General features: G+C 43.7%; 1 protein-coding gene across 1 annotated transcript in view; it reads right to left on the bottom strand.

The window, feature by feature from the left end:
- LOC147747155 (sodium/glucose cotransporter 4-like) overlaps positions 1-26,869 on the bottom strand; it is a 447,273-nt gene that overhangs the window by 281,589 nt on the left and 138,815 nt on the right. The window contains exon 4 of the mRNA XM_086952401.1: positions 14,679-14,843. Coding sequence (XP_086808527.1) covers positions 14,679-14,843 — 165 coding nt within the window. The remainder of the gene's footprint in view (positions 1-14,678; positions 14,844-26,869) is intronic.

Raw genomic sequence — 26,869 nt, 5'->3', positions numbered from 1 at the left:
AAGCACTTTTTGCTCAGTCCCTGAGAGTAGGAGGGGCAATGGATTCCACAAAAGGACCCCGGAGGTCCCGCAGCATAGGAAGCCCTGTGCGTGTCACTTTTGGGCTGGATTCTTGTCCACAACTGCTGCAATGCACTTTTCACCCAGTGCCTGAGTGAAGGAGGGAAGTAGGATGCCTAAAAAGGATGCCGGAGGTCCCACAGCATGGGAAGCACTGCACAAGTCACTCACGGGCTGGACCCTTGGCCACAACTGCCGTATAGCACTTATCGCCTGATCACTGAGTGGTGGAGAGGAATAGGACGCCCCAAATGGACGCCGGAGGTCCCGCAGCACAGAAAGCACTGCACAAGTCACTTTTGGGCCAGACCCTTAGCCACAACTGTTACAAAGCACTTTTCGCACTGTCCTTGAGTAGGGGAGGGGCGTAGGATGCCACAAAAGGATGCCATGGTCCCGCAGCATGGAAAGCACTGCATAAGTCACTTTTGGGCTGGATCCTTACCACAAGTGTCGCAAAGTACTTTTAGTACCGGTTTAGCCCATGAAAAAGGTGCTGAACACGCTAATTTTCCACACACAACATCTGGGAACTTATTGAATTTACTCTTGTTTCAATTTGACCTGGGGTTCGCTAATGAATTATGTACCCCAATAGTTCCCTTTAGGTGTACATATAAGTGCAGAGGGTGTGGTTCCATCTGCTCTCAAATAGACACTCAAGTAGGGTGATACATTTCGACATCCATTCAAACGCTAATGAGCATTATTTTCACTTACCCAGCTGTGTGTTAAGTAAGGGGCAAGATGCATTTAATACTGTCCTCAATACAATTAACGGGTACTCCTTGAGCTGGCCTAAAGTTGATCTGACTGAGTTTATTAAACTATTAATAACCAAATGTAATCAGGCCTTTTTAGTTTGCCCTAATGAGTCTGATTCTTACTTGGAGGTCTTGAACTTTTTTCTATTATTTCAGTGTCTAACTGTGCAATTCAAGAAGAGACAGCACAAGAAGCAGGAGGGGTTTGACCCCATATGCACTAAAGCCCATATAAATCTTTTTGAAACTGCTGTACAAGCAGGATCGAAATCAGCTGGAAATAAATCAAGCTAGAAGTAAGGGTGGAAGTAGTTGGCAGTGTACCAGTGCGCGAAAATCTGCAGAATTGATCAAAACTCCGTGATCTCGGCTCCGCAACTCTGTCCCATTATGCTCTGCAACTCTGTTCCGTCTATCCCCAATTAATACAACAGAAACCTCATATACCCTTAATAAAACAACAAGTAACTCTATCATTACATGCAAAAATACATATAGTCATTTCACAAAAGTGAAAATTAATATACAGCAAGTAGTGAGAGAGGTGATGATTTTGGTGTCCTCACTAACCTAGGGAGGGAACCAAGTAGATGCATTGAACACAAAGAGCACATCCTTCTGAACGATTGGTGGTGGTCCCATCCGCCTAGAACCACCCCAAGCACAGTTATAAGGAAAAATACAATCCCAACCAAAAGCCCTGCAAACCATTATGGGACGAGTTTCTAGAGTGCAGTGAATATTATAGTATACAATATCAAACCATTCCTCAAGGGGCAGGCTCTCCAGGCCCAGCTGAGAGCTAATACTATAATATTTACTGCAATCTAGAATCTCACCCCATAATGCTTTGCTGGGCCTTTGTTTGCCATTGTATTCTTGCCCATAACTTTGCTTGGGGTGGTCCGAGAAGGATGGGGCCACCACAATCATTGAGCATGATATGCTCTTTGTGTTCAAAGCACCTGCTTGGTCCTCCCCCTAGGTTAGGGAGGATCCCAAATTGATCACCTCCCTCATTGCCTGATATTTTTCAAAACTCACTTTTGTGAATTGTTTACATGCTTATTAGCATGTAAGGTTGTTTTAACAAAGGGTTGTGGGTGTAGTAACTTACTCCAGAGTTTTTGCATTAACTCTGTGTTATGCATATTATTAATATGAACATTAATTAAACAGAATTCACACATACCTTTAGTTAAACAACAAATACCTATCCTTACATACTAAAATACATATAGTCATCTCTTGAAAAAATAGCAAACAGTGCCTTTAGTTAAACAATAAATAATTGTATCGTTACATGCTAAAATGTATATAATTATCTCACAACCGTGAAAATGAAAATATAGCAAGCAGTGAGAGAGGTGATCATTTTGGGGTCCTCCCTAACCTAGGGAGAGAACAAAGCAGATGCACTTAACACAATGGGCCCGATTCACAGAATGAACTTAAGACTCAATCCTAAACTTACTACTATTTTGGTATTCACAGAATGGATTTACTACTTTTGGCATTCACAGAATGAACTCAAGACTCAATCCTAAACTGACTGCTATTTTGGTATTCACAGAATGGATTTACTACTTTTGGTATTCACAGAAGTTAGGATTTTGTCTTAAGCCTGTCTTAAGTTTGTCTTAAGACAAACGTAAGACAAAATCCTAACTTCTGTGAATGCCAAAAGTAGTAAGTGCATTCTGTAAATACCAAAATAGTAGTAAGTTTAGGATTTAAGTTCATTTTGTGAATCAGACCCAAAGAGCACATCATGCTGAAATGATTCCGAGGTGGTCTCATCCTCCTTGGACCACTCCAAGCACAGTTATGGGCAAAAATGCAGCCCCAACCAAAGGCCCTGCAATGCATAATGGGACGATATTTTAGAGTGCAGTGAATATTATAGTATCCACTATCAAAACATTCCTTAAGGGGCAGGCTTTCTGGCTCAGCTGAGAGCTAATACTATAATATTCATTAAACTCTAGAATCTTGCCCAAAATTGCTTTGCTGGGCCTTTGTTTGACATTGTATTGTTGCCCATAACTTTGCTTGGGATGGTCCCAGGAGGATGGGACCGCCACCAAATCGTTCAGCATGATTTGATCTTTGTGTTCAATGCATCTGCTTGCCCTCCCCCTAGGTTAGGGGTGACCACAAAATCATCAACTCTCTTATTTCCTGGTATTTTTCAAAGTTCACTTTTGTGAATTGGTTGTCTGCTTTTTTAATCGTACGGTAGTTGGAATTGTTGCATGAATTCTGTTTTTCAATGAAATGCATAGTTACCAAATCTCTGCAACTTCCGCTCGTGGAGCAGAGTTCATTGCCTATTCTAAAAGAATGCAAGGAGACACTAAGAGTTTATTAGTGGGGGCCCCTGCACGAAGCATCGTTACTTAGAGACAATATCAGCTTTTGGAAGGCCGTTATTGCGCCTTTCCTAGCTCCTAGAGATTTACCAGCAATTGAAATAGCAATTAGCGAGGACACATGGGTGCACCATTTTCCTACTTTATATAATGATCCATCTAGGCTCTGCGCCCAGTAGAATCTGAACCTATTTTAGAAACCAAACTTTTTAATACATTCCCATTGAATTTACATTTCATCTTTAGACGAAGTTACAAGTGCCATAAATGCTAGTGCAGGGGGAAAAGCTTCCGGCCTGGATGGAGTCCTTGTAGACGTGTATAAATCAAACCTCCTGCTTTGGGGCCCACTACTAACTTTTGTTTTAACAGCTTGCTGTCATCAGGGTTTAATTCCATCTTGGTCTGATTTGATCCTGGTCCCGATGTTCAAAAAGGGGGATCGCAATAAGCCTACATGTTACCGCCTGATTTCCCTATTGGACTCTTTTCTCAAAGTGACGGGGCATGTTATTTTAAATAGATTACAGACTTGGATGGAAGATACAGGTATTATCTCTATTCTACAATATAGCTTCCGCCAGGGCTTAGGGTCAATAGAACAGGGGTTAAAGCTAAGCCTCATGATAGGTAAATATACGCAGGCTAAGCAAGGAAGGCAATTCTTTTGTTTTGTGGACCTCAGCTACGCGTTCGATTTGGAACATGCTCACAGAAATGTGGTTGGATCGACCCCTTATAAACAACATTAGGCAGCTTTATAAAGATGCAAATGCAAGGGTCCGATGCGGAAATTGGGGCGAATGTAGAGCTAAATTCCCAATCAGAAAAGGAGTGAGACAAGGTTGCGTGCTGACCCCCTTTCTTTTTACTTTATATATCAATGGCCTTGGCTAGGTTTTAATCGATCAATGCCAGGACCTCCCCTTTAATATTAAGCACCCTATTCCCCATTACTTTAGGCCAGATGATGCGATTATATTGGACCATACTCAATTAGGGTTGAAGAGAGTTTTAATCAGTTTTGCCACGTTCATGCAATCTAGGGGGCTTGAAGTGAAAATTTCTAAAACTTATATGATAAAATGTGGCAAGAATAGTGCTAAATGTTGTGATATCTTTATTAAGTGGCAGTGATCCTCCTGGACCTCAGCGCTGCTTTTGACACCGTGGACCATCAGGTGCTTCTCCAACGGCTGTCGGGGGTGGGGGTCACGGGTTTGGCCCTCAAATGGTTCGCCTCCTTCCTGGAAGGTCGTACATTTGAGGTGTGGGAAGGCCAGGAAAAATCATCCTCTACCCCTCTCCAGTGTGGTGTGCCACAGGGCTCTTCATTGAGCCCTACCTTATTCAACGTTTACATGGCCCCCCTGGAGAGTGTGGTACGGCCGCTGGGTATTAAAATCATCAGTTACGCTGATGATACTCAGCTGGTGGTAGGCCTCTCTCAGTCGGCGCACCATCCCGACCGGCTACACACGTGTCTTGAAAAGATCTACACGTGGATGTGCAGCTCAGCCCTAAAGTTAAATGGCTCCAAAACGGAACTGATGCTGCTGGGGAACTCCTCTCCATCTTTGTCCCCCAGCAGCTGGCCAGACTGTCTGGGACCGATGCCTCCCCCCAAGCAGGAGATCAAGAGCCTGGGGGTATGGCTGGAACAGGACCTATCGTTTAAAACCCACGCCAAAAAGACTGCTGGCGTGTGCTTTGGCCTGCTCCGTTCAGCCCAGAAGATTCTGCCCTTGCTCCCAGTGGCCACTCGTAGGCTTCTCATCCAGGGACTTATCATCTCGCGGCTGGATTTCAGCAATGCGTTATTCCTGGGCGCACCCGAATCTACCCTGAACCGACTGCAGCAAGTGCAGAACGCGGCTGCCAGGCTTTTGACGGGTCTCCCTAGGCGTCAATCTGCCCGCCCAGCGTTGAGGGCACTGCACTGGCTCCCTGTGAGGGACAGGGTGAAATTCAAGTCACTCTGCATCGCCCACAAAGTTCTGCACGGGGTAGGTCCACCTATTCTGGAGGAGATGGTCCAGCCCTACAAGGCCTCTCGCTCTCTTCGCTCTGACCACCAACATCTCCTTCAGGTTGGCAGGGTGAAAAAGGCAAGAACTGGTGGCAGAAGGTTTTCAATAAATGTGGCCTTCTTGTGGAACTCATTGCCCCTACCACTGCGCTTGGAAGCCAACCTTCTCAGGTTCCGTAAACTTTTAAAAACCTTTTTGTTCTCCGCTTAATCCCTGCATTCTTTTAGTAGTGTTATGTTCTGATAAGCGCTGGGATGCCTATTGGTAACCAGGCGCTATACAAAACTCAGAATAATAATAATAATAATAATTAACAATACTAAGGTGGAATGCATCAATAGATTTCCGTATTTGGGCATCCACTTTGACTATAGGGGGAGGCCTGGTCTTTTGCAGTGTTAGCCAGGAAATTGCTATTCACTTGAGCTAACGGTTCTCTGGTCAACTTTGCAAGAATATTAGGCAGAAGAACAGTGCCGGAATTAATACAAATTTACAAAGCCAAGTGTATCACTACAGCTATGTATGGAGCAGGCATTTGGGAACACATGGATGCACACCCCCTACAACTAATGGAGAACACATTCACAAGATGCTTATTGGCGGTCCCCAACAGCACCGCTACTTTTATTTGTCACTCTGAGCTTAGGATTTTGTATATTTAGGATTTGATTAAAATGGAGCCAATTCTGTTATGGCACAAGAGACATGGGAAACAATACAAATCAGTTTTAATCGGGACATCATTAGCAACTATTTAAAGCTTCACAGGGTACCTTCTATACCCTGGCTAAACTACATCAGAAAATTCATGAGTGATATTGGTCACCCTGAATATTTTGGGAGGCCGGATAGTATTTTATCAATCTCGAGAAACACATTAAAAGTTGACTGTTTAGCTAATTTGCAGTCAATTAGAATTTCACAAGAAATTGTTAAACCTACTGCCTTGGAAAGTCAGTTGTTGATGTCATGATGTCACAGTCTTCAGCCCTACCATGTGTATGTATCTGGGAGATATGATAGGATGTTGCTCACTCGTTTCTGCCTGGGGTCTTTTTTATAGACTTACAAGTGTCCCGGTCATAAGTGGCTGGTTCAAAAACCTGGATGCTTGCCCATGCAATGACTTATCACAACAATCTACGATGCACATCCTCTTATTTTGTAAGTTTTATTCTATCCCAAGAAAAAGATTGAAACTTTGGGCTTGAGACAATATCGCTTAGCATTTTTGGTGTTACAATTTTTAGAAAATTAAATGTTTACAACTTCCGTGGTTACATACTTAAAATATGTTAATAACTCAAGGAAAACAACGTGGAATATGAGTCCTGGTTTTTAAATGTGATTGAAAATCTTTATGAATCATTTTATTCTTATATGTTTACTTGTGTGCAAATGTATGTTACTATTTGTTATAAACTGTGCTTTTATGATTTACATATTAAATCGAATAAGGCCATTTCTTTTGTATTGATTGATTGATAGAACATCACAAAATAGGTGTGTATTGCTGAAAAAGAAGTAAGCTTATTGGCTTTGTCAAGGACTCACCAAAACAACATATGAGGCAACCCTATTAGCTTTGTCAGAAATCACCAGATCAATAATACAAAGTAAGTCTTTTGGCTTTGTTGATGGTGCATCACATTAAGGACAATTAATCCACGCGTTAAACTCACCATCATTTCACTATAATCCATAATAACCATGAATTATTGCAGTTATTATTGTAAATGTAAATGTACAGGAATTTATATAGCGCAAATCACCGAGCAGTTTCTAAGCGCTTGCTTAGGGAACCCGTCCTGGTATTCCCCTGTGAGATAGCCCCAGCAGGGTATCCGCAAGGTGAAAGCCAGGCATCCCGCCGCGAGGGGCCGTTGTGGAGATTAAGCAAGCTATTGCCCAGAGTCGCAGAGTGTGAACCCGTGAATCGAGAAGGCACCGGAGCGAGAATTGTCGAGTCCATGGACATTTTAGGACTCAAGACCCCACCGAGCCGGGAATTGAACCCTGGTCCGGGGTTGACCTCTGCTTCCAGGTCTGCCTCCTCTAACCAGTGAGCCACACTTCAATGTCAATAAAGCATTTCAACATTACCAATTACAGTTGCATAAATAGTTAACGAAGCACTAAAAACAATCATAATATATGCCAGTATCTTGTTATACCAGACATACCACATAAAATGCAACTATAGAATGAGCCCTTAACCTGCACTACACTTTCAGCAGAAGAACAACAGCTTCAACAATGAGAGTACACAATTTCAACCTTGGTGGGTCATAATTTCCTTGACTCCACAAACATGCGGTCAGTTTTCAAAAGTTACTTCTGGTGGCTGCTGCAACTTCTACAGACCACCCACAACACTTCCTGAATCCATTGGTGGTGCCCCTGCCCTCCTAGGGTCACCGCAAGGCAAGACAAATATGCAAATAAGACTCCCTGAACCATTATAGAACTCTAATAGCCATAGAGCAGTGAATCTTTGAACAACGGGGCTCCTCCTGTATGTGGGTGCCTGCATGTTTTTCCTTTTTTCATTTTGTTTTATTGTTCTTGTTTAAATGGGGTGCCCCGGTCCCACCCAGGACACCGCAAGTCTTTTTTCAGGTTGGGGCAGCGTGAGAAACCCACTCAGGCTGTCCCATCGGCTCTTCAGCTCTCTGCAGGCAGAAGCAATGCAGTCCTGCTCACCTTCGCCTGCTGCCACCATCAAAATCCTGGGGACTCTCCCTCCCACTCGCTGGGCCACTTAACCAGGAGAAGCAGCCCAGCAGAGATGGGGCCCCATTGGCAATTAAACATGTGAGAGGCAACTCCACGCAAGCCTCCTCTGGGTCTTCACAATAAATTAATCTTGCACGGAGACCCCACCACAGGCGAAATTTAAGAAAATACAGCACACGTGCTCTTTTCTCAAACAGGGGTTCAAAGGTCAAATTGTTTGATGCCCATATTTCAAGCTCCGTTGGGCCAGATTTGATCATCCTGTGCTCGAACAAGAGCAGTTCCTGTGTGCTTCCTTGCCTCTAAAGGGATGCACTCTACAGAGAGCTAGTCTCGCTGGCTTCTTGCTCCAGTCTTTCTCTGCTGTGCCCTCCAGAGAACCTATTTCCTCATAGCCATCTTGTAGGGCATCTTTGGGGAGCAGTGTAGGCCATGTCTTCACCCAACTGTTCTTCAGAAGGTGCAGGGGGGGAATCCTCACTGGCCTTCAGAGAGGCTTTCTGGTCCTGGGGTCAAGAGTGGGCAGAATCCTTAGTCCATTCGGGCATTAGGGAGCTTGTCCTTCCAGTTGCCCATGTCTGTTGTAGCTGTCTAGTTCCAGTAAATTAAAATGATCTCCCATCATGCAAGAGTATTTAAATGGGATTGGAAGATTACAGATGTCTGGCAGCCTTGGCCAAACCTAGGTTGTCACATCGCCCCTCCACCCCTGTCCCAACCCTGCAGCACAGTATGTTGGGATAGTACAAGACAGTGCCAACCAAAAGTCACGAGTCACATCTCCTCTGGGAGCTTCAGCTTTGCTCACTGCCAGGGTCTTTCCCACCAACACTTTAAAGAGGAGCCCCCTACTGTGTTGGATCCAGTAGTCTGGGCTTCCTCCTTTGTTCTGTGGATCTGTGCTGTCCACCGACCTGGTACAGTGTGACAGGTAAATAAAAGATACAGGGCCAGATTCACAGAATGAACTTAAGACTCAATCCTAAATGTACTACTATTTTGGTATTCACAGAATGAACTTACTACTTTTGGTATTCACAGAAGTTAGGATTTTGTCTTAAGACAAACTTAAGACAGACTTAAGACAAACTTAAGACAGACTTAAGTTAGGATTTTGTCTTTAGTCTGTCTTAAGTTTGTCTTAAGACAAAATCCTAACTTCTGTGAATACCAAAAGTAGTAAGTGCATTCTGTGAATGCCAAAAGTAGTAAGTGCATTCTGTGAATACCAAAATAGTAGTAAAGTTTAGGATTGAGTCTTAAATTCATTCTGTGAATCGGGCCAACAGATTTTTCCCCTCCGCTTCCTGTTCAGGAGCTGAGGGAAGCACCGTAAATTACTTCATTTGTGTGGGGAGAACTTTGATCCCACTGCTGGTGAGCAGAGTAATTACATTTGCGCAGCAAGGTGACAAAAGGCCTGGACTGTAATCCTGAGTTTAGTCAGAGAAATATGAAAAATCTGAATGACCCATAAGATGTACGGGCCTTATACATCGACTGCAAGTAGTGCAGAACGCTGCTGCACGTTTTGTCCTGGATCTTCCCAGGTCTTCCTCTGCTACTGCTGCGAGGAGAGACCTTCACTGGCTGCCTATCCAGCACAGAATTCATTTTAAAATTCTGTGTCTGACCTACAGAGCTCTCGAGGATGGACCTAAAGGCGCTAACAGCTCCCTGCTTACCCGCTATCACCCTCCAAGGTGTTTACGCTCTTCTGGACAACTCCAACTTGCCGTCCCCCGCTTCAAGCTCACCAGATGGGGAGCTAGGGCCTTCTCCGTCGTTGCTCCACAGCTTTGGAACATCCTGCCGACGGAGATTAAGACGCTATCTTCTCTGGCGCTGTTCAAAAAGGCCCTAAAAACATGGTGTTTCTTTAGAGCCTATACAGGTTGAGCTGCAGAGTTCTTTTGTTATGAGCTGGATTTGGAATTAGGCGCCTTGATGCCCATTGGGCTAAGTTCGCGCATGATAAGATCCCTTTATTATTATTATTATTATTATTATTATTACGTATATCTGCTTGGGACTATGTCAATAACGAACCCTGCAGAGTTCCCCCTCTGTGCAACTTTACCGGGCTGCACAAAATCGTAGTCTCACATGGGCAGCCACACACATGTGCACACATGCACGTGCACACATGTGTAATCAGCCAAGTCCCCCTTTCGCTAGCTGCATCGCAGAGTCCTTATCTTGAAAGGTGGACTCTGGCATTAGGCATGTGCAATTCGTTTAACATATGGTTACGGTGGGTGAGTCACAAGTAGTGAGACACACCCACAGTAAAAATTCCAAAACCGTGTGATCAAAAGGCAAAAGATCTGGCTAAACTAATTGGGCAGAACTCATTTCGCAACATGCATTTTAAGCATACAAAATGCACCTTTATGTCCAGAATGGAGCAGAATGCTGGGTTTGCCTTTTCCGTAGTTACTGTAGAATTTCATGTAATTATGCCAAAACATATTATCAAAGTATTGCACACCATTAGTAAAGAGCTTCCACTTCTTTTGTAATAGTAATAGTGAGATGCCTTGGAGCTACTGTAGAGAAGGTGCAGGATTATTAGTCTATGGGCTAGCCAGTGTAACAAAACACCATTAGCTACTATTGCCACATTGCAAAGAAAATATGGTAGTATTGCTTCTCGGTAAAGATGGGCAAATTGTACCTAGCATATGATATGCATGATCCATCATGAGCTCACCACAGCTAACTTACTAAAACTGTTGCAAAACTATTAATGATAAAAACAACTTAGGGACCATGCACATTTATACAGGACTACTGCTGTTGTGAACAACCAGAGGAAATTGTTTAAACTTCACACAACTTCTTCTGGTGAGCACAGTCTTAGTGAACTGTGCAAACTTCACATGTCTATTTCTGATGTGTACAGCTGTAGGGGTGCAGTGCCTTCGGGTTTGTGAACATTTTCACATGACCACTGCTGGTGTGAAGATCTTTAGGGATTGTACGAACTTTACATGACTACTGCTGGTGTGCAGAGCATTATTGATTGTATGAACTTCACACGACAACTGCTGGGTGCATTGCCTTAGGGATTGTGAACATTTGGACACAACTCCTGCTGGTATTAATAGCCTCAGGAATTAATCAAATCTGACTATTTTTCTGATTAATGATGTAGAGCCTGGGCCAAGGTGTTATCGCCACTGGTGCATTATGAATCTTCTCAGTCCTGATGCTCTGTTGTGTTCCCCCTCACACTTCAAACACTGGGATTCAATATCTGTTATTTGGGTAGGTACCACTACCCAATAATGCATCCTCTTTTTGTCAAAAAATGCTAGTGCTTTCAATTGAGGCTATTAATCATCCACACTACTGTTTGAAGTAGTTGTGCTGTTTCCGCGAGTCGAGCTAAGGATATGAACTTAACTTTAAGGCTCCAGTTTCAAATTTCTTTAAATTTACAGAGCGTTTTAAATTATAAATTCGGCTTTGTTATTTATATTTACTTCATTCAATTCTGGGCCACCATATTTGCTGAAGGTGCCTGGTGCTGCAATCTGCATTGACACACCCATAATTGCCTTCTTTTCCATTGATTTCCTCACTACCAACTACCAATGGAGCCCTTTATCTCTTCAGAGACCCTCTCATACATTCTTTGAAGTTTTTTTGCAGCATTACCCTCACTTTTATAGGGTTTCTGAGAGTTTTACATCACACACATACACACACACACACACACACACACACACACACATACACATATATTATACAAAGGCAATGATTCATAAAAGTGTGTAAATCAATAAATAGGAAATGAGTGTTACAGGGTGCATGAGTTTCTTTTCATCATACAGTCAGAATTTAAAATGTTATGCAGTGGTCGGGATTGCTTGCCCTTATAAAAAAAAGATTACTACACAAATGCAACTTTAATAGCAAACTCAGAATATACAAATGACTGAGGAAAATTATTTAAGGCTCAATTTGTTCATTCCCCACTTTTTTGGCATTGCAAACAATATGAGGGCATTTTAAGGCATGCTCTTTTTGAGTGTGCAGTAAAATTTAAATTCTGGAGGAATGTTTGGGATATTATTGTTAAAATACTTCCTATATTTAAGGTCCTCACTTATAGCATGCTTATTTGCAAATCTCATATATAATCTTCTACCTTATTGGAGTCCCATTGTAAACTTTTTGATCTTCTTATTTTTATCACTATTAAATGTGTCACCTCTAATTGGAAGTCAGCACGGGCAGTATCAGTCCAGGCTAGCAGGGAAGATGGTGATTTTAGCACCTCAAACCCTTTGTTTGTACCATGTGCAGAGAAAAATCACGTCCTGCACATAAACAATCCTAAAATGCTACTTCATGTAGCACACATGAAAGTGACAAAATGGCATTTTTTAAAGGTTTATTTATGTACAGAATGAGACACTTTCCTGCACATAAACCAACCATGGCATTTTGCTTTTTCCATGTGTGGTGCACATGGCAGCGCACATGGAAAAAGCAAAAACGAGGAGAAATAATGCCCTTCCCCTCGTTTCACCAACTTAAGACCGGGGTTTTCCTGGTCTTAGGTTTCGCGCTGTCTCCTATGTACGCCACACTTGTGCATAGGGGGCAGCGTCGAATACAATGGGTGTTGCGGTGGAACGCCCACCACAACACCCACTGCACGCCCCTTTTCGCACTAACCTTAGCGTGAAAGGGGGCTTAAAGTACAAGGCAGCGTTTATCCACGTTAAGTGGCTTAACGCTGCCTTATATGTAAGGGGCAGCCCCTATCGCCACCAATACATTGTTAAAAGTGATGTTGTGGTGGCGATAGGGGCTTATACATATGCTCCTATATGTTACAGAAACATGGGAACCCAGGCGGCCTGGAGGGGGCCTGGCGTGCAAGTATTAACAAAGAAGCAAAAGGCCCTCACAACATGAAATACGAACCATAATTAACACAAACATATAATGATATCTATGCTTGTATAAATCCAAATCTTGAAAAGTGTACAAAACCACAAAAGTGGGACAGTGATACAGCGACTTTCTTAGTTCACCTCACATATTGTTTGCCCGATTGAACTTTCTATTTGTAAATTTACCACAATTTCCCTCATTCTGATCCTGATCTGGCTCCCTGATTTTAGGGGTTGCTAACATCATCTTCTTCCTCGTTCCCCCTGGCATGGCATATGATAAAAAAAAAATTTTGATCTTTGATTGGATACCCCGCATAGACATCGTGAGACACTGATTTACTCCATGTAATGTAGGCATTCTTCTCAAGCATCATTTGTTGTGTCCTGATGATTATCCTATTATTATGTTAGGGATCAAAACATCATCGACCGCAGCAACTTAGGACAGACCTATTTATCCCTATATTTGTAATTTGTGCAATGGTGCTATTTTTCATGTCTGTGGCCTAACCATTGATTGTAATTCAGCCACTGTGTGCAATGCATGATATTGGTACATCAATTCCTCATTAAAAGCTGTTTCACTTTTATGGTTTTGAGTACTTTTCAAAAATAAATTACAATATCCATTTGGATTTATATAAACATAACCATCATTGTATTTCTGTGATAAATACAGTTCCTATTTTATGTTGTGAGGGACCTTTGTTCCTTTACAAATGTTAATATGACATTATTCGGTTCAGCAGAGACAATTGGGGAATTAGCTCGAGTCCTGAGTCTTTAGAAAGTCATACACCAACAAAGTTACACCATAGAATGGATAGTTTCATCAATTTTAAAAAAATCACAAAACTTTTTGAAGTACGCCTGGAAAGGTATGTCAGCTGCATGTAATGTTATGTTTATTTGTACAGCATGCTAATCACCCATGAGGGTATCAATGCACAAGACACAAGTGTACTTCAGTAAAACGTTTGTAAATTCCTTTTTTTGCCTGTGGATCCCGGGGATATTTCTATGCCTAATTCTTCATTTTTTACATGGGAATGCTGAAAAGATTTTGTCTCTAAATAAAGCCACATTTTATTAACAACGTTTTTATCTAGAAGTATAATATTTTCCCCTTGGAGAAACCCTTTCCATTTCCAACCCACCAATTTTAGAGATGTTTTCTTCCTCTTCACATCAGGGAAAGTGATTAATCCCTTAAACATATATGGGGTAATATTGGTTCTGAGTAAATGGATTTCTGGGGCCATCCCTTTCACTTGTAAATTCAGCTAATTATTACAGCTAGCTTTACACACCCAAATGGCTCCGTGAATTGACCCATAGTTTTTTAGATGCTGTGGGAAACAGTAAAAGGTAACCAACTATGCAAGAGACTCAAATAACAAATGGTTGACTTATTTTGTATTTTTGTATCTTCATTTATATGAAAGATAGAGCCTTCCATTTATCAAAAACTAATTATCCCACTTTCTGCTCCTAAATTCAGGGCCTGCACAAGGATTCATGTGCTGCAAGACAAACTAAATTTGTTCACCCCTGCCCTATGCATCAGTGGTTTACTTGATGCCTTTTGGTGCAGTTTGTAGCCGAATGCTTGAGACACCCAAGATGGCCACCATGTATGGGTTTGATAAGGTATGGCGAGTTGTGTAAAATACATTTGAAGTACAAAGAACAAATTCCTATACCACAAAACTCATTTACACCTAATTCACTATTCAAACATTCCAAAGCTGAATCCGTATGATTTACTCAGCTAGTGCTAGCTCATTAAAGTATACATACAGATATCTTGGTGAATATGTAGAGGATGAGTGACATGATGGACATGTATATCCGGATCCTCTGTCCTCCAAAGCGTTTCCTCAGGTACTCCGGCAAAGTCACTGCTCCTGATGCGATATAAACAGGAACAAAGATCCACCCCAGGGCCACCAGTACCCATGAAGCCTAGCAGGAAACAAAACATGGGGCTGTCATCTCACATGCAAGCAACATAATTATCAATCTAACACTGAGATATTGACCCTGTGTCAGTCAAACATAATTCATCAGCATTTCCCGAGAGATAAATTAAAACCAAAATCATGACAATGAAAAATTGATATATGGCAAAGCACAAGGAAACTATTAATTTGACAGAGCAGGAGGGTCTTTCAATTTATTTGGGGTTCACACTTGGGAGCAGGAGAGATCAGTATGCAATACCGTGATATGGAAGATCTAAGGGGAAGATTTACAAGCCCCTTGCGCCACTTTTGCGTTACTTTTAACATTAGAAAAGTGACGCAAAAGTGGAGCGTGTAAATTTGCCCGTAAGTGCTTGCAAAGGACGGGGTATCTGAAACTTATTTTGAGATGTTTGAGTAAACGTATTGAAGGCGATGTTAGCCCCATTGTGTGTGAATCCCTAAAGTTGTTGCCCACAATATTCATATCTCTCTTCAGTAAGCTGGATGGGGTGATCACAAGATTCTAGTGGCATAAGTGGGGGCAGAGAGTTGGACTGGCTCAACTAAAGTTGGATCTAATTTTGTCTGGCATGATTATTTTGAGGTGTAAAATGCAAATTGGCTCTAGGCTTGTGGTGTGAGGATGCAATAGTGGGTGCGCTATCATGCCGGGCAGTGTTAGAGAAAGAGATGAGATGTTTTTGCGACTGAAATAAAATCAACAAAATCAAAAAAAACGTGGTTCACATTTTTTAGCTGTCTGAATCACTAATAGGGCCACCTTTAATTTAGTGTCTGGACCTTTTTTTCTGTCTCGGCCCTGTACACAAATACTGTGCAACTGTTTTTGTGATTGCAAAGGATGGACTAATTGTCACCAGTAAGGGTAGGCAAAAGCCATAACAAGGTGTAAGCTGTAAAATGTTCACAACTTGCACTGTGCTTATGAGGGCTGCAGAAAACAGGATGTGCAGAGAGTGGTCTCACAGATTACTGAATATACTCCCCAATTTTGCATTTAAATGCGCCACTGTTTGAGGCATTGTACCTGTAATATCTGATCTGAAGTGCATCCTTGTGTCCATTTTTGTCCCTTTCATGCAAAAAAAACAAAACACCAAAATAACAAGAAAAACACAATTGACAGCTACTTGTGTTCTTGTTGTTTATGCTGTTCCTGCACTCTTGCACTATTATTTTTTGCCTATTTTCACTTCTCAAGTGTAACCCCAAATTTCTGAAACTAAACAAGTTACGTTTGCATAATTTACATATCGTCCGAGCCTTGAAGTGCATTGCAAATTCCTTAATGCTTCTTTCTGAGATGCCCTTGTTGTCTTATCGGTACATGGAGTGAAGAAAGTCTTACTCCCACTACTGTTAAGTTTTCTTTTTTGGAAGATATTTTGTAAGTGCTTTCCTGGTCTCATATCTAATGTTATAGTATAAGCAAGTTGACAAGGTTCTTTGGGGATACCTGTCTGATCCACTGAGGTGCGATGGGTCAGCAATCATAAAGCAGATGCCATTTATTCAATGTTTCTGTGCAGATGACTTTGCCTGGTCCGTGGTCTTCACTCCTGTGCTCTCCCAAAACCATCCTCATCCACCAGAGGTACTTAGACGTAGTCCTGGTACAAATACTGGCTCTCTATTTCTCTAATGGTGTAGTTCTTTTGGACAGCACATTTAAAATAGAATCATCTTATGGGTAGTCCACCTTGGGTCTGCACTTCCGGGTGGGCTACCGAGGTGGGCTACCCAGGGCATCATTTTTACATACTTTGAGTCAGTTGTTGAATGTCATCTCTCAGTTGTCCAACTTTCCAGTCTTAGGTGACTATAATCTTGACTTAGACGACTCGCAGGATAGGGATGCTGCCCATCTTATAGATATCATGGAAAGCATAGGATACACCCAACATGTAACAGGTGATAAATATTCAGCAGCTCACCTGCTGGATGGGGTATTCTCAAATAATGACTCCTTCCAGATACTAACTGCTCTCCTGCTGGTGTGGTCTGACCATAAAGCAGTTATGTTCACAGCTGTCACAACCTAATAGTGGACAGGAAGTTAACCACAAACGGTTTTGTACTTGGAACACGATTACTGCAGAAGCCCTTGAAAGATCTATAACAGAGAAATTCCCGTCTTTTAACAATGACCCAATTGTGGCTGCCAGTGCCTTTGAGCAAAAGGTTCATAGTTCAATAGATCATTTAGGGCCAGATGTAGGTGGCCAAATACCGATCGCTATTTGGCTGAGATCAATGTGGGTGAGTTTAAACCTACTAGCAAAATAAAGAATCAAAAAATTAGCAATTCCTTATTTTGCACTTGCATTTAAGGAATCGGTAATTGCGATTCCTTAAATGCAATGTAAGTAGCACAAAATAAAGTGCACTTTAGGCTTAAAGAATCGCTAATTACCTCCAACTTCAAGTTAAACTGCTTGATTCTCTTTGCATGAGAACAATCTGTTTTTCACATCCCTAGACTTACACCACGACCTTAGTCTCTACTTTGAGTGCAGAAGTCTTCAAGGTCATAATAACAATGTATGCAGTTATTCAGGTTGATCGGCCCATGCTCTAGACACAACATGCACACAGCTGCAACCAATTGAAATTCTAGTGCCTTCAATATTGCACTGCATGCATGATTTGGGGTTTTGGAGAATAATCTTTCCAGGGACAGAGAGCTTTGCTGATTTTGTGATGTGATTCACTTCTTCTGATCTTGGAGGTATGGGGTTCCCCATTTAAGCCTAAGAGACCTATTATTATTATAAAACCTAGGGGCATATTATCAAGGGGGTTTATCTCCACTTTTTTGGCTTTAAAAGCCAAGAAGCGGAGATAAAATTATCCCCCTATTACCAAGCTGTCGCTAACACCAGTTAGCGACAGCTAGTAGGAGATAGCGACCATCTTGGGCCCCACTTTGCATGTCAGTGATATTTATCACTAATGAGATGCAAAGTGGGCGTGCCAAGATGTTAGAGACTGAAAACAGTCGCTAACATCGCTATCTCCTATTACCAACTTTTGGAGATATTCGCGCTAAGCGGGAATATCTCCAAAAGCTGACACCTGCCCTGAGCAGTTCTTAGCCATGTTATCCAATGGGAGGTGGATAACATGGCTAAGAGCATTACCTCGGTAATGCATGAATATCGCTGACTTTTCAGCGATATTCATGCATTTCGGCCGTTTTTTATCGCATTTGCGATAAACCTTGTTAATAGCAAGGTTTATCTGCGATAAAAATCGCCGATGTGCGGCGATAATTTTTGTCTCTAAACAAGTTAGAGACAAAAATTATCGCTAGTTGTTGGTAATATGCCCCCTAGTTCCTAACAGGGGAGGTTGGTTCACAATGTACTAAACAACCGGTTTCCACTATCATTGTAACATGATTACTCCCTTTGTGTTTTATGGAATTGTAACAATGCTGATTGTTTTATTTCTAATCATATGCCGGCTTATGTTAGCCAAAATACTGCATCTTAGAGCACGTTGTTAAAAAAAAACATTTGAAACTTTTCTGTGTCTCTGATTACTCACGATGTGGACTGGTATGAGAATAAAAATGAGAGAGTGTTCTTGATTCCCACCATTCCAGAGAGTACCCTTAGTCGCTTGTTCTGGGTTGTCTGATCATTGGTAGCTTCGCTATAGGACGGAGAGCTAATGAGACACTGATGCTAGTCGGATAGGGGTTCTGGTTACTGAGGTGAGTTTTTTGGTACACCACTATTCACTGAGGTCCTGATTTCCTGTGCATAGTTCTGTGCATGAGCCGAATCCCTGCAACAGTGAGAAGCTTGGATATTTTGGCCCTACTCAGTATGGGTTTACGAAACACAACTGCACAGAACTGGCTTTAATTACAGCATCAGAACAGGTTAGGCAGATAGTCGGTGCAGGGGGAAATGTTTGGTGATGTTTGATCTTTCTGCAGTGTTTGATGCCATTAATCATAAACAATTGATGGATTGTCTTGATGTGATAGGCATCAAGGGGAGAGAGCTGGCATTGCACAAGGCATTCTTGATGGATCACGAACAATTTGTTGCAATAGCCGATTTTAAACCGTTCACCTTTACATTCCCTTATGGTGTTCTCCAGTGCTCACCGCTTCGTAGTCCGATCAGGGGAGGGTATAGTGAAGACAGGGTTTTGCTTGCACACATTGCCATGTTAGCATAAGCGTCTCAGAAGTTTAAATGCCATTTTGCCACTTTGCAGCTTTTGCACACAACACTGCATGTAACTGTTGTTGTAAGGTAAACTGCTTGATTCTCTTCGCATGAGAACAGTCTATTTTTCACATACTTAGACCACAACCTTAGTCTGTGCACTGAGTGCAGAAGTCTTCAAGGTCATAATAACAACGTATACAGTTATTCAGGTAGATCATCCCACGCTCTAGACACAACATGCACACAGCTGCAACCAACTGAAATTCTATTGCCTTTAATATTGCACTGCATGCATGATTTGGGCACTAGGAGAAAAAACTTTGCAGAGACAGAGAGCTTTGCTGATCCTATGATGTGATTCACTTCTGCTGATCTTGGAGGTATGGGGTTCCCCATTTAAGCCTAAGAGACCTTCTATTATTATAAAAGATAGTTCCTAGTAGAGGAGGGTAGTTCTCAAGGTACTATACGACCTGTTTCCACTATCATTGTAACATGATTTCTCACTTTGTGTTTTATGGAATTGTAACAATGCTGATTTTCTATTTCTAATCATATGCCTGCTTATGTTAGCCAAAATACTGCATCTTAGAGCACATCATTAAAAAAACATTTTAAACTTTTATGTGTCTCTTATTACTCACATTGTGTACTTGAATGAGAATAAAAACAAAAGAGTGTTCTTGACTCCCACCATTCCTGAGAGAACCCTAAGTTGCTTGTTCTGGGTTGTCTAATTATTGGTACCTTCGCTATAGGGCGAAGAGCTAATGACACACTGATGCTAGTCGGATAGGGGTTCTGGGTACCAAGGTGAGTTTTTTGGTTTTTGGTACACCACAATTCACTAAGGTTCTGGTTTCCTGTGCATAGTTCTGTGCATGAGCAGAATCCCCGCAGCAGTGAGAAGCTTGGATATCTTGACCCTACTCAGTATGGGTTTAGGAAACATCACAGCACATAACTGGCTCTGATTACAGCATCAGAACAGGTTAGGCAGACAGTTGGTGCAGGGGGAAATATTTGGTGATGTTTGATCTTTCTGCAGCGTTTGATGCCATTACTCATACACAACTGATGGATTGTCTTGATGCAATAGGCATAAAGGGGAGAGCGCTGGCATCGCTCAAGTCATTCTTGATGGATCGCAAATAATTTGTTGCATTAGCCGATTTTAAACCGTCCACTTTTACACTCCCTTATGGTGTTCTCCAGGGCTCATCGCTGAGACTGACCCTTTTTAATATCTATGTCGCCCCTCCAGCACAAATGATTCAATCCTTGGGTTTCTCAGCAATTTTCTGCGCTCAGATTGTGTACAAAGCTGCTGCTCACTTGCTGTTTAGTATCCACAAGCACAAATCTGCTGCTGTTGCGCTTAGACAACTTAACTGTCTTCCAGTGAAAAAACACATCAACTTTAAGGCTCTTTGCATTGTCTTTAAAGCGAAACACAGTACAGGTTCAAGCTTATTGAAATGCAATTTCCAATGGTTTGTTCCAGCTCTGACGCTGAAGTCTACTTCTGCTTACAACCTTGCTGTTGCTAGGTTTAAAAAGCCGACTTGGGCGGCAGAAATTTTATATTAAGTACCACCAGACTGTAGAACTCTCTGCCTTTGGATTTAAAAAGGGATACCCAATTGCTGGCTTTTAGAAAAGCATAAAAAACTTGGCTATTCAATATCTGATCTTACGGGTCAGCTACTTTGATCATTTGCTCCATGAGCTAGCGCCTAGACACCTTTGGGTAGTAGCTGCACTTTATAAAACCTTTTTCATTTGATTTCATTAATTTCACTTTATTTCCCTCAGGTGGTATGAGAGCTCAGACTCCACCATCTTGAGCTATGATCTTGGAGGCTTGCCCTTACGCATATTGTTACGGGTACCAAAATGGCAGCAGTAAGACATGAAGGCTTCTTCGGCTGAAGTGCACAACAGAGCCATCATTGAGTTGTCTTTTAGCCAGATTAGGGCGAATGCTACATCTTTGGAGTCCACTTGGCCTACCACATATGATCAGCAACATGATGTGGTTTGACCAGGTCAATGGACACAAACCTGTTCTCCTTTTTACCAGCAAGGGGCGGCAGTATTACTGTTCTTGATCGTGGATTGCTAGGAAAGGTACTGGTTGTCTGTAAGAAGGCCCAAATTCCTTTTTGTCAGCGATCTTTTCTCTGACTAGACCACCAATCTTTGGAATCCAGAAAGGCCTTGCTGGGATGGGTGGTTTCTCTTCAGTGGTCGTTGGGTTCAGTAACACACTGCTTTGGTCTTTTCTTATTCAAGTCCTGCAAAACAGCCAAACGATCTTTGATATCAAAGGGTTTTTGTTCTGCCACTGAAGTGTGACGATCGAGGTCTTGAACAATCATTCTAGTTCCAAAAAGGATTTAATATGGAATGATGCCCCCTGGAGAACTTCTTAGCAGATTGTTAAGACTATGTTGGACACTTATTAGATGTTTGACCCATCCGTCACCCGAGCCTAATACCCTAACTGTTATAGATTGCTTTACGTCTAATTTTTTCTCTCCACTACCGACTTTCCCTCCGGATGGAATGGACTAGAATACCGCAATGCAACACCCAGATTGGCCATGGCTTTCTTGTAAGCTTTTCAGCTAAACGCAGGCCCCTGGTCAGAATGTAGCGTGCCGACTGCGTATGTGCCGATAAAGACTCGCCAATCTTTCATACAGTTCGAGCGTCAGCGGAGCGCTTAGGCCACATCCAAATGAATCTTGAACACGAAGCCACTGTGACCATGATATATTTGTAGTTACCTGGACCGCAGTGGTCCAGGTAAACACAAGCTAATGGTTTATCTGAAATTAACAGGGGTGACTGCGCAGGACTTTTCACTGTAGAGACTTTCACCTTTTCGCAGATTTCACATTCCAAAACATAGTTTCGGGTCTGTTTCCTCATGCACGGCCACCAGTATCGCTGTTTTAATAATGATACTGTGGCGGAACACCTTTGTGTGCAGAAGCGAGCGCTTCATGTGCTGCTAAAATTAGTCCTAATCTATGTTCCATGTTGGGAATTACGCTATACCCCACTCCAGGGATTCACGCAAACGTAACATTATTTGTATCAGTTATGTATGAGTATTTGAGTGGAAAGCCGTTTGGTAATGTCTTACCACTGTCTTTGCCTAAAGCATTGACAGCTTGCATTACTTTGCCGTCTATTTTCATTTTTGAACGAGTGATTGCAGCTATGGAAGCCGTTTGCACAGCTGCCTTCTCGGCTTCATCAGTCAATGAATTCCGTGCAACTTGAACGCCATCACGTTGATGACTCAGTGTATGTATCACATGAGTTTTTGGTAGTTCTTGTCGTAACTGAACTACTTGTTCCCAAAGCAACTTAAGCTTGATTGTGCCACCTTTTGCATCTTTGAAACTGTTTTGAATCCAGTTCTGTAAGTATTCATTGGAAGATTGAACGCAGTAATAGGAATCGCACACTATATGGCTGAGATACCCGCCACCCCCTCTCAACACAATCCCCAAGGATGGGAAACCAGAAACAGTTCTGAACTTTTGGAAGGCGGGAGGGAGTTACCCTCCCGGCCGTATTTATTAAAATATGAAACAAAATTAAAAACATTAAAATAACGTTTTCATATCATGTACACTTTCATTTCCACATTACGATGTTTTGGCTAACCTTAACATATTTCTAATACAAAGGTTCTCCTAGCCGAAACTAACATCCTACCAATACATTTTTAACTTGAAATTGTACATCCTAACGTTAAGGGCCAACGGCAAGGTCGTAACCGGTGTCAGATCCCTAAACCAGAAATACTCCCTCACTTGCGAGGGGCGACCGCACAGAGGGCTGTACATACCAATTTCCCTTGTCTTGACGGGGGCCCCAATTAACTCGACGCCATTTTATGGTCGTCCGAGGACTCGTGTGAGGTGTCTAGAAGGTAGCGTAGACCCCCCTCCCCACCCCACACAACTTACCACATCTGCTGTCGCAGATGTCCTGGCCCCGGGAAATTCCCAGGAGGGGCCCGTAGCCCCTCCTATCCAGGGAGGGGCCTTGACCGCCTTCCCTTTCCTTTCGGCGTCCCATCCTTAGAAGGGACCGCCTCCCCGTTGAGGGGCCAATGGCCACCTCCCCCCGGGCGCTCCCATCCGTAATGGGTGACGCCCCCCCCATAGGGATCTTCCAATTACTGCTCACCGATCATGACCTTACCGCCCGACCGAAATAAATACGACATTAAACTAGAAATACTAAAACTAAAAGACAACAGATGCTCAAAGTATGACTATTGAAACATCACTGATCAACACTGGTGCAAATACTTTATTCGATAAAATATACTGTAAGGAATTATCCACTTTATTGCATACTGAATCACTACTTTAATCACAACAACCTGTAAGAAAATAGAGTTAGCACATCAAAACTTTATTTCAAAACCGCTTGCTGTCTCCAGGGGCTGGTGGGTGGGTAAAAAATGGCTCTTCGTTCCGTCTCGAGCTCACGTGCAGCGGGGAGGTGCAGCTTCAGAGCACAGGAACAAGAGGATGCTTCTTTGGCTTGTTGCTCCTTTTATCCTTCTTTGGGCGGGCGTAAACCCGCCTCCGCCCGCCTCCGGGGGCGTGGCTGGCGGCTTCAGTGTCTAGGACAACCCACTCTAGGGCGGGAAAAAGCGCGCCCCGGCTACGCCGCTTCGGGCATACCAGCCGAGACTCGCCTCCCGCCCAAGATGGCTTCCAGGGGGGATCGGGGTACTCCACCATACGTTCGGGGGGACCGAGTGGTCGCCCCTTTCCATATGGCTGAGATACCCGCCACCCCCTCTCAACACAATCCCCAAGGATGGGAAACCGGAAACAGTTCTGAACTTTTGGAAGGCGGGAGGGAGTTACCCTCCCGGCCGTATTTATTAAAATATGAAACAAAATTAAAAACATTAAAATAACGGTTTCATATCATGTACAATTTCATTTCCACATTACGATGTTTTGGCTAACCTTAACATATTTCTAATACAAAGGTTCTCCTAGCCGAAACTAACATCCTACCAATACATTTTTAACTTGAAATTGTACATCCTAACGTTAAGGGCCAACGGCAAGGTCGTAACCGGTGTCAGATCCCTAAACCAGAAATACCCCCTCACTTGCGAGGGGCGACCGCACAGAGGGCTGTACCTCATGTGCACATACCAATTTCCCTTGTCTTGACGGGGGCCCCAATTAACTCGACGCCATTTTATGGTCGTCCGAGGACTCGTGTGAGGTGTCTAGAAGGTAGCGTAGACCCCCCTCCCCACCCCACACAACTTACCACATCTGCCGTCGCAGATGTCCTGGCCCCGGGAAATTCCCAGGAGGGGCCCGTAGCCCCTCCTATCCAGGGAGGGGCCTTGACCGCCTTCCCTTTCCTTTCGGCGTCCCATCCTTAGAAGGGACCGCCTCCCCGTTGAGGGGCCAATGGCCACCTCCCCCCGGGCGCTCCCATCCGTAATGGGTGACGCCCCCCCATAGGGATCGTCCAATTACTGCTCACCGATCATGACCTTACCGCCACAGGCCGGATAGTTGACCGGCTATCCGGACCCCCCACAAAACTCCTACCTAAAGGTCATGCTGTAAACACTTTAGCCAGGCTACGAGGTCTCCTATGAGTAACGCATTCCCCACCCGGGACAAATGGACCCCATCCTCTAGATACATACTGTCTCCCTTGATACAACCATGAGGAATAGAATGCAATGCACTTGAACGGAACAGTCTACCCAATTTGTTATTCACTTTCTTCACCGAATGATTTATAGCAGACACCGAATTCGCCCCCCGCCACACCTTACGTGGAATCATATGGGACCATGCAATTGTGCACCCTGGAACCCTTCTCGCTAACCAACTTACTGTGGATAGTATCGCCTCGAGAAGAAGTCGTCTACCAGTGGTCACTAAATCATTGCCCCCAAGATGCACTATGATTATAGATGGCGGTGACCTTGTTCGCCCTAACAAACCCTCGAAAAAGGATTGAAACTGGTCAATACAGAGCCCGCCCCTTCCGTAGAAGGTCACCCTGTACCCGTATTCCCCAGCTATGTGAATCATGTCACCTGCTTTGAATACGTCCGCGGCACGCCTCACGTATGAGTGGCCCACAACCCACACCACTTTTTCCGCAGCCGGTGATCTCTGACCGCTGGTTCCCAGGTGTCGGGTCGACTGCACAGTCCGCCCCGCCTCGTAAGCTTGCGAAACTGTAAACCAAACAAAAACAAGAAGCGTGAGTACATGATATCGGCTTCACAACATGTGCAACCGCACATACCTTTTATAACAATTCGAGGACCAACGCCCCAATTGTTTCACTTTTTCCACACTCAGACCCCTGGCTGTAGCCTCTGTAGCAGCCCCTATCCGAAAGGAATGGGTCCCAAACTCGCCGGGGTTCAAGCCCGCGGCCGAAATTGCCATTGCAAGCACCCGCTGGAACTGAAACCTCGTCAGTGGGGTGGCATCAGCGTGTCTCAACAAGGTCCCCCCCCATGATGCCGCCCTCTGCGCTAAATAATCCTCTACGCAAACAACAGGGCACATGGGAGATCCGGGAATCCGATGTATGACTACGCAGTCCCCGATCGCACCCTGATCAGTCTTGGACCTGAGAAACGAGACACTCATCGTCTCCCCCTTTACCTGAATGTGCTCTCGGCACAGTCCCCCCACCGTATCCTGCTTGTTCTTTGCCACCAGTTCGCTTACTCGCATCGCCCATGGAATGCTAATGCAAAAGCGGCCCGGAATAACACTGTTTCATACTGGGATGAACATGTCGCAGGGAGTACGGAAAATAACAGGGCCAACCTTTCCAGACCTATCGGGTGCCTTTCATCTACTCTGCGACCCTCAAGGCGTTGCCACCCACGTAGCGCTTTCTGCACAACGAAAGACGCTGTCGGGTCCTGGATCCCATGAGCCCTTGCCATAAAGGAAATGGCGGCCCGATGCCTCTGGGCCGTAACTACCGATTTCCCTGCCTGATGTAAAGACAGCAAAAATTTTACGACATACTCCTCTTGACCCCAAAGCTCCCCCCTAGCAGAACCCAAAAAGGACCAATAGGAACGGAACGCCCCTTCATATGCCTTCCTTGTCCTGGGTGCTAAACTCTCTCCCACGAGGTTTTGTAGTTCGGGGCACCGAGAGACCAGAGAGCTTCGGGAAAGGGTGCCGCCACCGGGTCCGCTGTGGGCAGAAAACCCCAGAAGGCCTGCATACGGAAACGAGAAAGCGCATCAGCAGCCTGGTTCAGTACCCCCGGTACATGTCTTGCCCTAAAGAGCACGTTCAATTGCATACACAACAACACAATTTCCTTGAGCAATCTCAGAATCCATTTGCAACCTGCTGCCTGACTATTGATACACTCAACCACGGTCATGTTATCGGACCAGAACACCACAGAGTGATCCCGAAACCCCTCAGGCCATGTTTTCAGGGCCACCAGAATAGGGAAAAGTTCGAGAAAAGCAATGTTACTCGTCAGCCCGCACTCGTGCCACCATGACGGCCACTTTTGAGCCGACCATTGATTACCGAATATGGCGCCAAAACCTATACTCCCCGCCGAATCTGTCCACAGCCCCAGCTCCTCGGAGGACACCGCCGGCTTGTTCCAGACAATCCGACCATTGAAATCCGCCAGGAATGCCAACCAAATGCGCATGTCCTAGCGAATCTCTGCCGAGAGCCTTGTGCGGTGGTGTCCCTCTTTAAGACCGACCATGGCTTGTGCAATCGAGCGGGAAAAG

This window comes from Lissotriton vulgaris, chromosome 1_1, assembly GCF_964263255.1.
Source record: "Lissotriton vulgaris chromosome 1_1, aLisVul1.2, whole genome shotgun sequence".
Taxonomy (NCBI): domain Eukaryota; kingdom Metazoa; phylum Chordata; class Amphibia; order Caudata; family Salamandridae; genus Lissotriton; species Lissotriton vulgaris.
The sequence above is the reverse complement of the archived record's forward strand: the minus strand, read 5'-3'. Positions and strand labels throughout refer to the sequence as shown.